This window comes from Anneissia japonica, unplaced genomic scaffold, assembly GCF_011630105.1.
Source record: "Anneissia japonica isolate Jap-2015-1 unplaced genomic scaffold, ASM1163010v1 scaffold2293_len299155_cov175, whole genome shotgun sequence".
Taxonomy (NCBI): Eukaryota; Metazoa; Echinodermata; class Crinoidea; order Comatulida; family Comatulidae; genus Anneissia; species Anneissia japonica.
The window spans coordinates 202,489-218,708 of NW_022694961.1; the positions used below are offsets into that span (position 1 = coordinate 202,489).

At 33.5% G+C, this 16,220-nt stretch overlaps 2 protein-coding genes across 3 annotated transcripts in view; one reads left to right on the forward strand and one right to left on the reverse strand.

Annotated features, from left to right (window-relative positions):
* LOC117101353 (SCO-spondin-like) overlaps positions 1-5,548 on the forward strand; it is a 13,262-nt gene extending 7,714 nt beyond the window's left edge. For both annotated transcript variants that reach the window (XM_033241326.1, XM_033241327.1), the window contains exons 4-7: positions 79-258; positions 1,000-1,062; positions 2,618-2,865; positions 4,567-5,548. In XM_033241326.1, the coding sequence (XP_033097217.1) occupies positions 79-258; positions 1,000-1,062; positions 2,618-2,865; positions 4,567-4,674 (599 nt within the window). In that variant the 3' untranslated portion in view covers positions 4,675-5,548. The remainder of the gene's footprint in view (positions 1-78; positions 259-999; positions 1,063-2,617; positions 2,866-4,566) is intronic.
* A 398-nt stretch (positions 5,549-5,946) lies between these two features.
* On the reverse strand, positions 5,947-15,151 carry LOC117101354 (CMP-N-acetylneuraminate-poly-alpha-2,8-sialyltransferase-like). Its single transcript, XM_033241328.1, has 6 exons — positions 14,717-15,151; positions 14,095-14,229; positions 12,318-12,401; positions 8,099-8,176; positions 7,059-7,667; positions 5,947-6,897 (listed from the first exon to the last, which is right to left on the reverse strand). The coding sequence occupies exons 1-6, from the start codon at positions 14,719-14,721 to the stop codon at positions 6,633-6,635; spliced, it is 1,176 nt and encodes a 391-aa protein (XP_033097219.1). The 5' UTR covers positions 14,722-15,151; the 3' UTR covers positions 5,947-6,632.
* Positions 15,152-16,220: the final 1,069 nt, after the last annotated feature.

Genomic DNA, 16,220 nt, shown 5'->3' on the forward strand with positions numbered 1-16,220 from the left:
TATATATATATATATATATATATATATATATATATATACTACCATCATGATCATCCAACTGCATATTTGTATTAATAGGTGATCATCCGACTTCTAACGAAGGCGCTGTATGTAGGACAGTATGTACCAGTGCAAGTGTCAACGGAGAAGACAACTGTTGTATCGGTAGGAACACAATTGAGGTAAAGAACTGTGCCGACAACTTTTATGTCTACAAACTTTTCCAGCCTCAGGATTGCAACGAAGGCTTCTGCGCAGGTAAATGATAGCCTATGTCAATTTTATAAAATCTATTGAATAAATTATCTAATAAATGTTAAGAGGAAAAAATATAATGGTAGGCATGTGTTGTACGGCAGTCGTAAAACCGTCGACCAACAAATCTATCTCTGCTCAAGGGGATAGGATGTGAGGTGAGACGGCCAATTATTAATTATATGTATTTTTTTACATATCAGTAGACTCTAAACTCGATTAAGTAAGCTTTTGAAACCAAAGAATTGGACAACCCTCCCACCTCCCACCCATTTCCTCGTCGGGATATCTAGCTCCCGTCGGGCAAATCTTAGCATCACCCCTGCTAAGCTCTCATTGAGCACTTGCTGACAAAAAAAACGTCGTATGCTGATAGCAGACTTGTCGCGTTGTTTTCTGAATAGCGTCGGCCGATGACCGTCGTCGCGAAGTGGCCTCGGCTTTAAATTAATTACCGGTACTGTAAAAAAAGGAATGCTATGAAGTTGACAGGCAATAACATAACTTCATGAAGTAGAGTCAAAATTGGTTATTGGTTGAATCTGAAAGTGTATTCCACAAAACCGTTTCTCTACTTTTTTTTAAAATAAAATTTATAAAAATATTGTATTTCTTCCTGTTTAAAAGCTTGTTTAATTAATTTGTTGCGACTGATTGTGATTTCCTAAACAAGTTGATTTAATTTGGTAAAATTTTTCAACTTGAGATTAAACGCTTTTTTCTGATTGTGAATTTGCTTTGCAGGTAAAGAAGAACCTTGTCCACCGAAAACAAAGTCTCCGAATGGTTACACGCCTGATTGTATGGGTGAGTTGCAGTTGTTGGGTCCCAAAATAGCTTAAAATTAAATACTGCGAATGATTTTTTTTTTTCTGTTAACAGTTTCTTTTTGGCGTATGTAGATCACTTATATTAGGCTGCCATGTTAAGGAAAATAATGATTATGATGATGATAATGTTGATGGTAGTGCTGCTGATGGCGATGGTGGTGTTGTTGATGGTGTTGACGGTGACTATGATGTTGACGGTATTGGTGATTTATTTGTTTTTTATTTTTAAACTTTGTATCTATATAGCGCCTTTCCATTAAGATACCATGCTAAACTAATTCCTCCATGGTTTTACCTTGTCATTGGGTCACCATATGTTATTATATTATTATTATTATTATTATAATTATTATTATTATTATTATTATTATTATTATTATTATTGTTTGTTTGTTTGTTTATTCGGTACTCAAAAATTCACAAAGAACAAAGAACAATGATAAAGTACCAGGATAACCCATAAAGCTGAAAAACAGCTTAATTCCAATGGGGTCCCATAAGCAATCAAGTAAGTTCATAAAAAAACAAGAAACAAATCATGGTTTTTGCACATTTCCAAGGTGAGTCTTTACCGCACGTTTAAATTCGTTTAGTTTGTTAATACACTTAATGTTTGATGGTAGACCATTCCAGTCTTTGATAGTATTGTAATAAAACGTTTTCGAAGCTAGGCCTTTAATATTTGGAATTACAAAATTGTCATTGCAAATTCTAGTTCTATAACAATGTTGTTGAGAAATCTTTATAAAATTATCAGCTAAATAAGGAGCATCCATATTATTGAAAATTTTAAAGCATAAACCAGCCTAAGAAATTTTACCCTATCACTTATATTAAGATATCCAAGTAAGGAAAGTTCTTTCTGTCCGATATGTGCTCTTGGGGCGAGGTCCAGAATAAACCTTACGATCTTATTTTGAGTTACTTGTAGTTTATTTTTTAGAGAAACACTTATACCAACATACCAGGCAGAGGCAGCATAGTCGATGGGTACAATGGGTCACGATGAGCTAACAAAATGGCGCTGTCATCTGCATATAATAAGAGTTTACATTCATTATTAATACATATTGACATATCATTAATGTAACAATTAAAGAGGAGCGGACCTAATATGCTTCCTTGTGGAACTCCATGGGTACATTCTAGGGGTTCAGAGAAGGCACCATCAATACAAACAATCTGTTTTCATCATTATATTTGATTTTGCCATGGCGCAGTAGCAGTCAACCCCATCAAGTACTCATGTATATTCTTGGGTGGAGAGAAGCAAAGCATAGAAAAATGCCTTGCTCAAGGACACACACAAGCGAGAGGCACAGCGAGGGATTGAATCCCAGACGTCGAAGTTAGGAAACCAAACCGATCCTGCTGCGTAAAACCGCTTCCATGATGGTGACGATATAATGCGAAAATTGCTAGATATAACCTTAATGTCAAACAATGATATATTTGGGGGTTTAATGAATAATAATGATTTCGTAGATCAGTTAAACACACTTTATATTATTTGTGTATATTTAATGTTTCAGCCGATCCACCACCTGACACATGTAGGCCTACACCTTTTTTGGAATATAGGCCTATTCAGCCACAAGCTGGGGCATTCCAGTTTGTCTGTACCTTCAATGTTCCATGCCAGAGGAACATAACATACGACGTCAATTGGTATGCTGGAGGAATTGTTCTTAATGACTTTGCGATATCCGTCTCTGGGAGTACGACAGGGGCAACACTGGGTGTACAGCAACTGGCGAGTGTCATGACAACCAGTACCACGGTAAGCCCGCCAAAATATTCTTTTTAAAATCATATAATTAAATAAATAAACTATTGAACGCACTAAACCAAATTAAGCTACTGTTATGTTTTTTGTTATTTGAATTCTCTCTATAAAGTTGATTCAGTGGAAAGTAAGGATAGGAGAAGATTGAATAACTTGAACGAAATTAACGTACGAAAGATGGATAAATACATAAGAATTTTACGCAAAAGAGAACAAAACATAAGTAATTAATGTAGTTGGATATTTGAATCATAGCGTTTTGGAGAAGTCGAAGATGAGTTTCGCTTTATTTTAAATTGCAACATTTATGACGATCTAAGAAGTAAACTATTCACAAATTTATTATTCTTTGAAAGTTTAAAAAATATGTCAAAAAAAATAAAAATTCATATATATTCATGGGAGTTAACGAGTTCGATGTTATCAAGCCGGTCATGGAGTATATACGGTCAGCGTTCGACAACTCAGTTCTGCTGAGAGATAAACCTATGTAACGTAGTGACTGGCGTAATACTCAATTGGCACGGACAAATTTCAAATACTGCAATTTTGATAGGCCTACCGTAAAACCGTTGCCAGTGTTTTACTTTACGGATTTTGTAATTCTGTATACAGTAGTATGTGTGGTTTTTGCTTTGTTTGTTATAAAAAAAAATTATTCAAAGAAAGAAATGGAATATCTGTTAAATTATTTAGAAATGTGGATTTAGAGAAGAATGTTTAAAGGTTAGTTTGGAGAGAGAGAGAGAGAGAGAGGGGGGGTATAAGAAGAGAGAGAGAGAGAGAAATTATTAAATGTGGAGGAGATGAGGAGATTAGCAGAGTGAGAGATGTACCCAAAACAAAATTAGACAGAAGAGAATGAAGGGTAGAAATGTTTGTGTTTTAAGTCGTTATTTATTTATTTGTTTTATTTATCTCGGCCTATATCTCAGACATGTCAATGCGCCACACCGGCATATTATAAATTCCATCTATTATTATTATTATTATTATTATTATTATTATTATATACTGTATATATATATATATATAGGCTTATATATATACTTATACATATAGGCCTATTATTATCATTAATTTTATTATTATTATTATTACTATCATTATTATTATTATTATTATAAATATTAAGGCACAAGATCAGATTGGATGGAGAAAGCTGTGAACAGTTCATACAAGACCTGCTTCAATTTGCAGAATATCGATGATTATACTTTGTTTTAAAATTGAATTTTCATAAACTTTGTTTCTTTATACTTCGCTGTTGTTCACCCTTACTTATTTATTTTGAATTTTAATATGTATATTTATGTTTTGTTGCTTTGTTATGTGTAATATTATATTATCATAGTGGATTTCGGCTCTAACCTAGTATTAAACTCATATGATAAATGTCGGAAAAATGACAAAAATAAAAATGATAGATCAGGTGGTAATGTACCGTACTGACCCTTTTACATTACCACCCGATCTATCATTTTTATTTTTGTCATTTTCCGACATTTTTCATTACTAATTTAAGCACATTTATCAACTCCTTTAAATTGTCATAAGTTGTGTTTTTTTTTCATCTAAATTCACCATAAACAGCACAGAGCCGAACTAAATATTCCTACCAGATTAGTGGAAGTTTCAATTAGAAATAAAATTTGGCCAATCAATATAATATCATTTTTAAATTTTCAATTCCAGATAACCTGTTCTCTCTCAGTACGATATATTCACACTGACGACGGTACCCCAATGAGTGAAGCTACGTCACCAAAAGAAAGCAATGCTCTTGCCTTTGTGGTTACCTAGCTAGAGTCTTTGTTATCGTCTCTTCAATTTAGTTATTAAAGATATCGAGAGTATCCACGTATATAACATAGGCATACAATGAAGCGTATTTTGTTTTTCTGTCTGTTTCACGAAATTGTACGCGAAATTGTTAGTTGCTTGTCGTTGTGCGATAGAAAATAATGTAAAGAATAATTAATGATTTTAGCTCAGCGGCGCGGTTAAAGCATACAGTTCGAATCGATCAAGCACTCTTCAATAAAATTATAAAACTTGACACACGAATGACCTAGACTGTAGAAAATACTTTGAATTTGGGACTAATGTTAACAGCGCCCCCTAGTCATAAATTACACTTTTTAAAGTATATATCAAAAATTAAATGAATATTAGTCTAATAATTTGCGCCTTTTAGTGTCCAAGTTTTTAGAAAATGTTATTGCTTATTTCATACGTGAAATGCTTTTTCGAAACCTAGGAAAACAGTAGAATATTACAATTGGTTTTTCCAATTTAATATTCATATTCTATATTAGTTATTGAGTTAATTATTTTCATTTAATCAATAAGGATTAAATTTTGCACGTGTAGAATGAATAGGCTACGCGTGATTGTACACGAAAAAAAAAGTTACAACCTTCAAATGTAAAAAGTAGTTGTTGTCAATAGATAGCTAATACAGTAGACAGTACATGTAGAGATTTCAGCTAACTTAAGGAAGTTGGTACTTTTTGATCCGATATTCTTTGAGTAATACACTTCATTCAAGTTCGGTGCATGGTGTGTGCATTATACAGATTAGTGGCCTGTTTGCTATTTCTGTGATTGTTTTGGTTTGCAGTTCACAGTTTAGGTGCCTTGACGTTTTGTAATAAAGATAACTGCCGTGTTACAATGAATTTGCATGTGTCTATTTCACAGAAGAACAAGATCACTGCACATCTGGTTGATTATTATAATAAAGAAACTACCGTAACTGCTTAATAGAGCTTTTGATCTCTCGATCACTCGAGCAAGAAACTAGCCTATACCCCAGGCCCTAATATTTGGTAAGGCCTACTAAGTGAATTCTGTGAAAACAAAATTCATGGCGTCGCATATAGGCCCCCTACTCTGACTGTCTCCAGAAAATTCCAAAATTAGCTCCGGCCATGGTGGTGCAGTCCAGAATGAGCAATGTGACATATTACACAAAATACTATATAGGACAACATTCGTTGAGAGCTATGCTACACGGTGGGCTATCATGTCCTTCATTCGAACACTGTATAATACGGTACCTTTTATGTATAATTTAAATAATTCTTGCTTTTATTTTTATCAATTTATAGCACATGAAATTTAAGTTGTGATTAACCAAAAGACGAGTACTAAATATACATAGCTTGAAGTGATTTAAAACATTATTTTCATCACAATTAAAAGAAAAAAAATGTGGGTCTTCGTTTTTCTGGTCTTCGGTCTTCGTTTTGTAGACACCCATTGAAAATTTCACAAACAGACTCCCAAAAAATTTCGTAATTTTTATTTTGTGAGAGCCTGGTGTATTATCATCAAAATGAAAGAGAAAAGATAGGGGTCTTCGTTTTTGGGTCTTCGGTCTTCAGTCTTCGTTTTATAGACACCCGTAGCAGGTGTGACGGAATTTGTAGAGGATGCGGCCGCATGTTGCTCTCTTTTAGTAGCTTTTCTTTTACATGAAACCGAGACAGTGCATCACACAATAAGTTCTTTTTACCTGGTATATGTCTGGACGTGAGGTTTATATTGTTAACAAGCATGTTAGAACAATGGGAATACATTTTAACTATAATGCTTGGCATCAGTGAATAATTTTTGATATTTTGAAAGCAAACTCACTTTTCTACCATTTAAAATTAATTAAATACTTGATTTCCTTAATAGTACATTACAAAAATTGTAGATTTGTATAAAACATTATTTTTTTTCATTCAAAATATTTTAGCCAGAACTTACAATCACCTACTATCTTGTGCACATCTGCCTGAAACCAATCGAACGAACCCAAATTTATGTAAAACCGTGAACAATTTGAATTCTTCCGGCATGTGATGTAGTGTTGCGTAGTCCATTGATGTGTTTTCATAATAATGATGTTTTAATTGTGTACCGTCCGATGATGAGTAAAACGGATAGAAACCATACAAGGAGATATCATCGCATAAAGATGCTGCCACAGTATAAAGATAAAGACCTGATGACGGACTTGTTATGTTCCAGAGCCTGCATAAAAAGCAGATGGTTATTAACATACGGTACGTACTTTTATTACTAATACTACTGCTACTGCAGTAGTAAAGTGAGTGTGAAGCATTAGTTTAATCGGAAAGACCACTCAAATGGCCCAGTTGGCTAAGGTGTAGTATAATCAATAATATAATTACCTTATAATACGGCTTCCAATCGGCCTGAAAGGATATGCAATCTTTGGATATATATTGTGTTTATGTAGCTGCGATATTACTCTGAGATAAATTGCCTTCGACATATTAGTCTGAAGTTTGGAAAGCCAGATTACTGATTTATCATACACCTTGAACCTATCTAGCATTTCGTTTAAACATGGTTTTGATGAATTTTCGAAGCAAGAAGTGGCGATCCGTGAAAGTTCAAGATTTAATGAAGAAAAGTCGTGTTTGTATCCAACGTCTTTTTCGAAGCCTAAAATTGGCGCGATGTTTGAACGTAATACAAACTCATGTGAATCGATTTCAGATCCACAAGAGCTATTGAGTAGGATGCCAGAATTTCCAATGACTGCACAAGACAGTTTTTTCGGAACTGTTGACAATTGCTTTGGAACTTTCCTCCATTTTGCATTTTGAAGCAAAGTAATTGACAGCGCTTTAAAGTCATTTCTTGATTTTTCATTGTTTCTCCTTTTCATTCCTTTCCTTCGTTGTTTCGTTTTTAGTGTCTTTTTTTGTTTCACTGTTTGGTTTTCAATCAAAATGACAAGTTTGTGTGGAAGAAGACGTCTCAACGAATACAATCTAAAAGTATAATTGCTAATCAATTAATGCATAGTGAACCAACAATCAAGCACTCCTGTCGTGTCATTACTTTATCTAGTACCATAATTTTCATCTCGTGCCAGTGGCCATAGCCCAGCAAACGCAACACGTTAATTACTAAAACAACGTTAGCACAACGTTGCAACAACGTTACTTATAAAATTCTAATAGGTCTACAATTACCGTTGTAAACTGCAACATTATAAACTTATCAACGTTATTAATAAATAAATTTGTTAGCGGAACTTGTACACTTCAATTGATCTAACTACGTTTACATATAATATAAAAGTGATTTGAAAGCCTTTTTTCAATGCCAATATATCGAAGGTATGATACTGAAGAGCAATATAGTATGTGCGCAAAAGTGTTCTAAAATAAAGATCTGTCTATGTTTAATGTCTACTTACGTTTTCTCGATTGCTGAATAACTAATGTTGAAGTCGTAATTATCAGACTCATTAAACTGTTTAGACGTCGAGTAGTTTCTAAAAAATAATTTTATAACAATATTATTTTGATTTGATTTGATTTATTAAATTTAGGCAATAAAATGACGTTACAATACATTAGACACGAAATAAATATTAAAAGATTACGAATACCAAGGATTGTCAAAGGCAAATTGAATCACAGTTAAAATACTCTCCTTTAATAGAATTTAACAGAAATCTATATCAATAATTTAAATATAATAATTAATTATTTACAAAATCAAAATTAATTAAATTATAAGATTAGGCGGGAAACTTACGTTGAAACTTTCCAAAATAACACGGCCTAGCAATCAATGGTTTCCGGGCCAGGCTAGGGGAAGGGTGGGTTGCCAAGTGTTACACCCTCAGTAAGCTCATTTGGTCACTAGTAATAGCGTCAACTATTTTAGTTGGCTTTAGTGATTTATTTTGGTGCTGGAGGACTTTGGGAGAGTGAGAGTCTCTTTCTACTCCTCTCTTCCCCAACCCCGCAAGCTGGATTTGCCACAGTATGGCAAATTAGACTAGGAAGAAAATAAAAAAAGAGGCCTAAAAATCAAGTTAGGGGGAGTAACCCCCTTAGATTTTTCACCGTACGCCCCTGTTAAACATATCAATAAATAAAGAATAAAATACATGGTTATCCATCATTGTAGGTCTATTATTAATATTATACATAGCATGTTGAAATCGATTAAAATAATGTATACAGTAAAACATTATAGGCCTACTAATAATTCGGATATTCCGATAAACGCCTGCAACATCATCAATTGGACCTTAAAGGACGATGGTCATTTTGTTCAAATTGGCCTTATTATGTTTCAGAGCAACATAATTTTTGGTATCAAAGTGACACTTTATTAAAAACAATCAATGAATTTTGTTACTCAAACGTCTTTAAATTGATATTTTCAAGCCTATTAGATGACCTGAACAAAAAGTGATCCAGAAATCGTAGGCTTTACTGTACAATATATTATGGCGGAAGTAAATTTTTGTTCGTCTCTGAATTTTAAGTGTTACTGTAATCATGGAGGAAGAAAATAGATAGGCCTAAAAGAGCCTATTATTGAATATAGAAAGGTACCTATTTTTTGTTTTAACATGCTCTAACTCAGCGTTCTGCAAACATTTTGCTTCACGGCCTATTTACGATTCCAGGCACCAAGCCGCGGCCCAGCAGCCCAGCCGCGCCATGGACCAACCTACCAAATCTTGGCAAGAACTTTTGATCATGAAGCCTCCATGTATATACAATATTTTGACATAATTATCTGTTCTCTCAGTGATAAAATTTTATTGTATACAAATTAAATATTATTTTAGTAAATAAATAATACCGTACATTTGTGTATGGTATTACAAAATAAAACATATACATATCAAACATAATTTCCTAAAATTCGGATATCTGAGATTGACAGACAAAATTCTCTATACTATATAGCCCTATATTAACTTAGCGAGTGGAGTTCCTTGATTTAAGGGAATATATATGTATATTGAGATACTCAAAGTTTAGTAGGTTAAAAGTTTAAAGGAGAGGACTTCCTTATGTTGTGGATATATTAGACTGTAATAATATTAAAAACCATTCAACATAAAACATATCAAAATTATTAAGTTAAACGTTCTACTTCGGTGCATGAATATAACGTAATTTTGGAATATATGAGATTTACATAACATTTGAGAATGTACTGAATCTAAAATCTTACATTAGATATTTTACATTTTAATCAGCAATCTATCAGAAATACGGGAATTGGTTATACTGTAAAGCCTTCAGAACCCCTGCAATACTAAAACTGGGATCTTATAACAGGCAGTGAATATTCCATTTTGATTTAGTGTGGAATACAGCACGTAACATAACGGTACCATTGTTTATAGTTACAATATTACTGTATGTAGAATCATCAATAATTAAGAAAACACAACATACTGTATTTGCCTTGGCCACCATGAAGTGAGAGTGGGGCCCTGGCCTATCCGGGGTTCATTTGGACTCGGAGGAACTAAGCATTTCCCCAGAAAGCACACAGGTGTACATATCTGGTCAAACCTCCATAGTAAAATGATGGGTCGTAGTTGGACTGAACCCATCTAATATATCAGCCAAAGAGTGTGTTTGTGGGATTTTGTTCTATTTGATTTTTTTGAAAATTATAGAAAAAGTTACAAGGCGTTTTAATAGAGTGATGGGTAGTACAGTAGTAAGAAGGGCTCGGCCCCCGTGGCCTCTCAAGGACCCATTTGAACTGGAACTTGGCCCATAAAGCATATGCGTTATGCACGATTAAGACTCGATAGTAAAATGCTAGTTAGTAGTAAGAGAACAAACCCCCCACCCCGAGAGCGCACGAACATTAGGCAACTGAGTCCTGTTTATTTTTTTATACAGTATGCCATAATTAGATTTACATGACAATATATGAAAAACTACACAGTTTCTAATATGTATATACCGTATGTATAAAACATAACTCATCATTGGCAGAGCTTTCAAATGATACCAAACACGACAACTTTTGGTAAGTTTGATTTTTTGACCTTTTGTGTCTTGTGACTTTATATATTGATCTATATCGCTGTAAATATTTATTATATTGTTTAGGTGTAATGACAATAAATGATCAGTGTATAATTCACTTTCCATTGACACCAATCATGACCATGTTTTATGTGGTGAGTCAGCCATCTTGAAATTCAAAATGGTGGCCGATGACGTTGGGAAAAAATGGCACCTAACTTTTTTTAATTCAGCTCAGTAAAAATGATTAAATTAGTCAATAAAATATATTTATGCACAGTAATCTGTCTGGATTACATAGAAAACTCTACTAGTAGCTGATATACTCGTTCTTATTTTATGTACTTTTTAAGTATATTTTGCGATTAATTTAAAACAAATAAACACCTATTTTTTTAATTATGTTCCATTCTAGCATGAGTGACAGTAGTTTTCATATGTCTACTTTGTTGCCTGTCTAGATGAGTTTAGAAACCAACATCATATCTGTAGCCTATTTAGTTCCAATTTTATGCACATTTTAGATAAATTTGGCGGCCATTTTGAAAAATGGCCGTCATTTGTATACAAGACGTAAAATCAAGTGTCAACAGGGCTTAGGGTGACCAGAAGGCATTAATTAGGATATCTGGCTATGTGGATTGCTTCTAACATTCCACTCCCCCTAACTCATTTTTTTCAGATTTTTTTTCTAGTCTAAATGCTTAGCGAATCAACATTCAAAAACTCCTGTCGTGCCTTTACTTAATCTAGTATCATCATTTTCATCTCGTGCCAGTGGCCATACCCCAGCAAACGCAACAAGTTAATAAGGAAAATAACGTTAGCAAAACGTTGCAACAACGTTTAATTATAAAATTCGAATAGGTCTAAAATTACCGTTGTAAACTGCAACTTTATAATCGTATTACCGTTATTAAGATCTATAGCTGATTATATTTTAAAGGGTCAGGGTCAAAGGCCAAGGTTACAATCAACGAAAAAGTGTTTAAAAAAATTATTTGTCTACAGCATATACGGGTTAATCACAAACTTGTCAAACTTGATCCCAATGTTCCATGACCAAATATCTCAAAGTATTTGAATGTTGAAGGGTACTACGTCAAGGTCACAATCAACAAAAAACAATTTTTTTTAAAACAGTTTTTATCAGAAATATCTCAAACTTAGCCACAATATTCCCTTACCAAAGTTTTAGACGTGACTAAATTTTGAAGAGTGTTTTCCACAATACCAGCCCCCGGGTTCAAATCCCAAGGACTCTACATTGTTGTTTTAATTTTTATGGGGACAAAATGCAGGGAAAATTTATACTGAGGAGAATTATGATGTGAACGGAGGTATGCACTATCTGAGTGCCCTCTAGTTAATACATACTGTAAATTTGTTGGTTAGGAAACTTGTACACTTTCAATTGATCTAACTACGTTTATATATAAGATAAAAGTGATTTTTAAACACCTTTTTCAATTCTAAATATTGTGGCTATTTATCGATGATAATAATGAAGCGCCATACGTGTTTAATCACATCACCCAGTTTAACTAGGTTTTTTGTCCGCAAAATGAAAAAGTGTTCTAAAATAAAGATATTGTCATGTTTAAAATGTCTACTTACCGGTACGCTTTTTCGGTTGCTGAATAACTAATGTTGAAATTATAATTATCAGACTCATTAAACTGTTTAAACGTCCAGTAGTTTCTACAAAATAATTTGTTTACAATATTGTTTTGATTTGATTTGATTCAATTTAGGCAATAAAATGACGTTAAAATACACATGGACACAAAATGAATATTAAAAAAATAAAAATGCCAAGGATTGTCAAAAGGAAACTGAATCACTGTTAAAATACTCTCCTTTAACAGAATTTAACAGAAATCTATATCAATAATTTAAATATAATAATTAAGTATTTACAAAATCATTTGGTCACTAGTAATAGCGTCAACTAAACACTAAATACAGTGAAAGACCAACATTTCTGTCAAGGATAGCGCTAAAAGAGTTTCTGCAATCTATTATTATCTTAAATAAATGCTTTCACACAAGGGTTTAGTGATTTATTTGGCCACTGCAGGGCTTTGGAAGAGTGAAGGTCTCTTTCCACCCCTCTCTTTCCCCACCCCATAAGCTGGATTTGCCACTATAGGGCTTCTGAATCTAATAAAGAATGTCGTAAAACAGTTATACAAATCTGTGATTTTAAAATGGTCCAACTGCTCACATTCGCCCTACTATTCTCTATGTGCGTCTAAAGGGCTACATTGATTTAGAATGCCAACGTGGCTGGTTTGACTATAATTATACTTACCATAGGGGGAAACCTTAACAATGGAGAGGGTTAGAAATAATACCTTAAGGCGAAAATACTACCGCTAATGGGAAATTTTAACGACGTTAAGGCGAAATGTACACAAAGGATTTTTCACCCTATGAGTTATTTAGGAGTAGTGTATATACTGTCTCTTATACACATCTTGTCTTGTGACTTTGGTCAGAATCAGCATGATAAGTTCACGGAGATGTGATTTAGATGGGGTTTTGCTCCGAATTTGCTTGTAATTTGAAATGCACGCATTATCACCTTCTTCCTGAGGGATATTAGTATATAATGACGAAACACCAGAACAGTATTATTAGGTAAATTTGAAATTTGGTTAATTTTGCGGATAAAGTCCGTGGAGTCCTGAATGTACGAGGGGAGAGCAACAACATATGGTCTCAATAAATCATCCACATATTCAGAGATTTTTTCTGTAGCAGTACCGTTGCCCGAAATAATGGGTCTGCCTGGATGGCCTGCTTTGTGGATTTTGGGTAGGGCATAGAAGCGTCCTGGTGCCGGATTGACCTGGATGAGATGGGGTCCAATTATTTTGGAATCGATGGAACCTTTTTTAACCATCTTTAATACAGATTTTTCCACTTCATTAGAAATTTCCGGAGTGGGGTCCTCTGTGAGCTTCCGATAGTGAAGAGGATTGTTCAGTTGTCTTAAGGACTCCTCTTCATAGAATTTAATGTCCATTACGACAGTGGCCTTTATCAGCCTTTATCAGCTGGTTTGATGATAATGTCATCACGCTGACGCAAATTGGCGATGGCCTGTATATATAAAAATATATATATATATGTGTGTGTTTGTGTGTGTGGGTGTGTGTTTGTGTGTGTGTGTATTCAAGGTAGTCAAACACATTTATCAAAAACAATGTACCTTGTACTTTAGGGCTGTACCATTTTGCAAAATGGATAAAATAAAAATATTGTTTTCTTATTTCAGTGCCAATCAGTAAATTTAATCACTGTCATACGAGGCACATCCATTTAACGACAGGGGACTCGGTAATTATAATTATGTGTATGAATGAAGTATATAATTTTGTATACTTACACATGGTAAACTTTAGAAGTGAAGTGTTTAGCTAGTTTTTGATTTGAACTTGAGATATATACAAGCATTATTGTAACAACTCCCGTAAAGAGAATAGCAGAGGAGAAGAGTCGAATTATACTGGACCGTCTACCCCTTTAACAAGAAACGAAATAATGAATTAGTATGATAATTATGAGGATTATGATAATAATATTAGGTTGATTTATAAGGCAAAAATAAAAAAGGTCTGTAAGCGCCACCCAGGTAAAACAAAATGCAAGGTGAACGTAATGAAAAAGCGGAATAACGAAAGAGATTCAAAGAACTGAGAAAAAAAAACAGAACAGACTACCCAAAATTAACTATAAAAAAAAACAAACATAAAAGTAAAACAAAAAACAGATTGGTGGAGAGAACCAAACCAAAATCATGATTAACATGTGCTTTAATTGTTTTGGCATCTAACTAGCCTGTCAAAAAAAGAAAAAAGAAAAAACAGAGACGAGAACCAGTATTTCTCAAATTCTAGATTTAAAGACAATGATAAGCTACATCTTTTGGCAGTAGGGAAAATACACAAAGCATTATTTATAAATTTGACACAATAATTATGAAAACACAGATTAAATAAGTAACTTACATCATTGAAACAGTGGTCTTCTCATATGTTCCTGATTTTTAAAGAAAGATAAATAAGCTGTGTACCGTACTTTGTACCCAGGGCTGTACCATTTTGCAAAATGGTGAATGTTGCGTCGGCTATCTTGAAATACAAAATGGTGGCTGATGACATGGATTTAAAAAAATTACACTTTCCCTCTTTTTAATTCAGCACACTTTCAAGATATAATTTGTGTTAATAAAAATAAAATGAAAAAAAATAAATAGAAAAATTAGTGAAATTGCAATAGTATGTAGTTATTCAATTTGGAATGCGCGTTTCAACCCCGGAAAATCGGAAAATTGCTGTCTAATATAAATTATTATTAAATTTTATCTGTAATTAATAGTTTACTGACTTATTTTAAACGGTTTCTGTATTTTTTGTTGTTTGCATTGTTGTGCCCTGCATATGGTTGGTCCTCCAAGCTGTGACCTGGGATATATGTTCTATTCTATTTTATTTATTGTATAAGAATGAAAAGAAATTAAAACATGACAAAGTTAGCCAATAAAATCCATTTTGGCACAACAAATTTAGGTGGATTACATTAAAATCCGTACTAATTATTCTTTCTATATTCTTTGATTAGGCCCCTGTGTACTTTTGAAACGATTGTTGTTTCAATTTCCATCATTTACAGCACACGAAATTTATTTAGTGATTGATTGATTGATTGATTAATTGATTTGTTGTTTGACTGGTAATTTCATTCATTGATTCATTTATGCATGTATTGATCCATTCATTGAGTTGCTGATTCTCAGTCTTTTAACCATTCGTTCATTCATCCGTTCATTCAATCATTGGTGAATGAAATGACGGGTTGATTGATCGGTATATATCACACGACAGCGACTATTTGCGGCCGGCAAAAATGAATTAAAAACCCTCCCGCTAAGCAGCATTGGCTAGAAAACACCTTGTTGTTACTGCCAGACACCGATCATATGTAAAAAGTAACATTAATTAAAAATAAAGTGGTGTAATAGCAGTGCTTTGAGGTTTTTGGAAGGTCACTGGAAACATCAATGTTTCGGTGCGCCCTCGGTGTTAAATAAAAAATTCACTTGGCCTCTGACCAAGTCTGGTTTATGCCCACCTCTAGTCTATATAGTGCTAGGTAATGCGTATTCGACGTACTGATTTAAGTTGTAAAAATCGTAGTTTCAAACATTCATATTTTAATGTAAATCAAACAAGAAAATATACGTCACATAAATATTATTCTTACGTGTTTAAGCATACGATATCTAATTAAAATTAAAGAAGAATGCTTATTTCCTATTGAAAGACAACCTTAAATAAATGATTTTTCATTTTATTCCCGTGTCTCTTCCCATGGCCGTTCTGTTTAGGAGAGATCGGTCTATAACATCTCCACTTTACTGAGTAGAAAACTAAATCAATTAATTGAGTAATGTAAGAATTTTAGTGAAATTGTCACAGCGGTGGAACCGGTCAAGTGACTTCTCACCTACAA

Excerpts from the sequence above, each read along its gene's own strand:
- LOC117101354 (XM_033241328.1), bottom strand. Across the intron at positions 8,177-12,317 it reads GCAACCGAAAAAGCGTACCG|AAACTACTCGACGTCTAAAC; the intron begins GTAAGTAGACAT and ends ATTATTTTTTAG. Across the intron at positions 6,898-7,058 it reads ATTGGAAGCCGTATTATAAG|GCTCTGGAACATAACAAGTC; the intron begins GTAATTATATTA and ends CTTTTTATGCAG.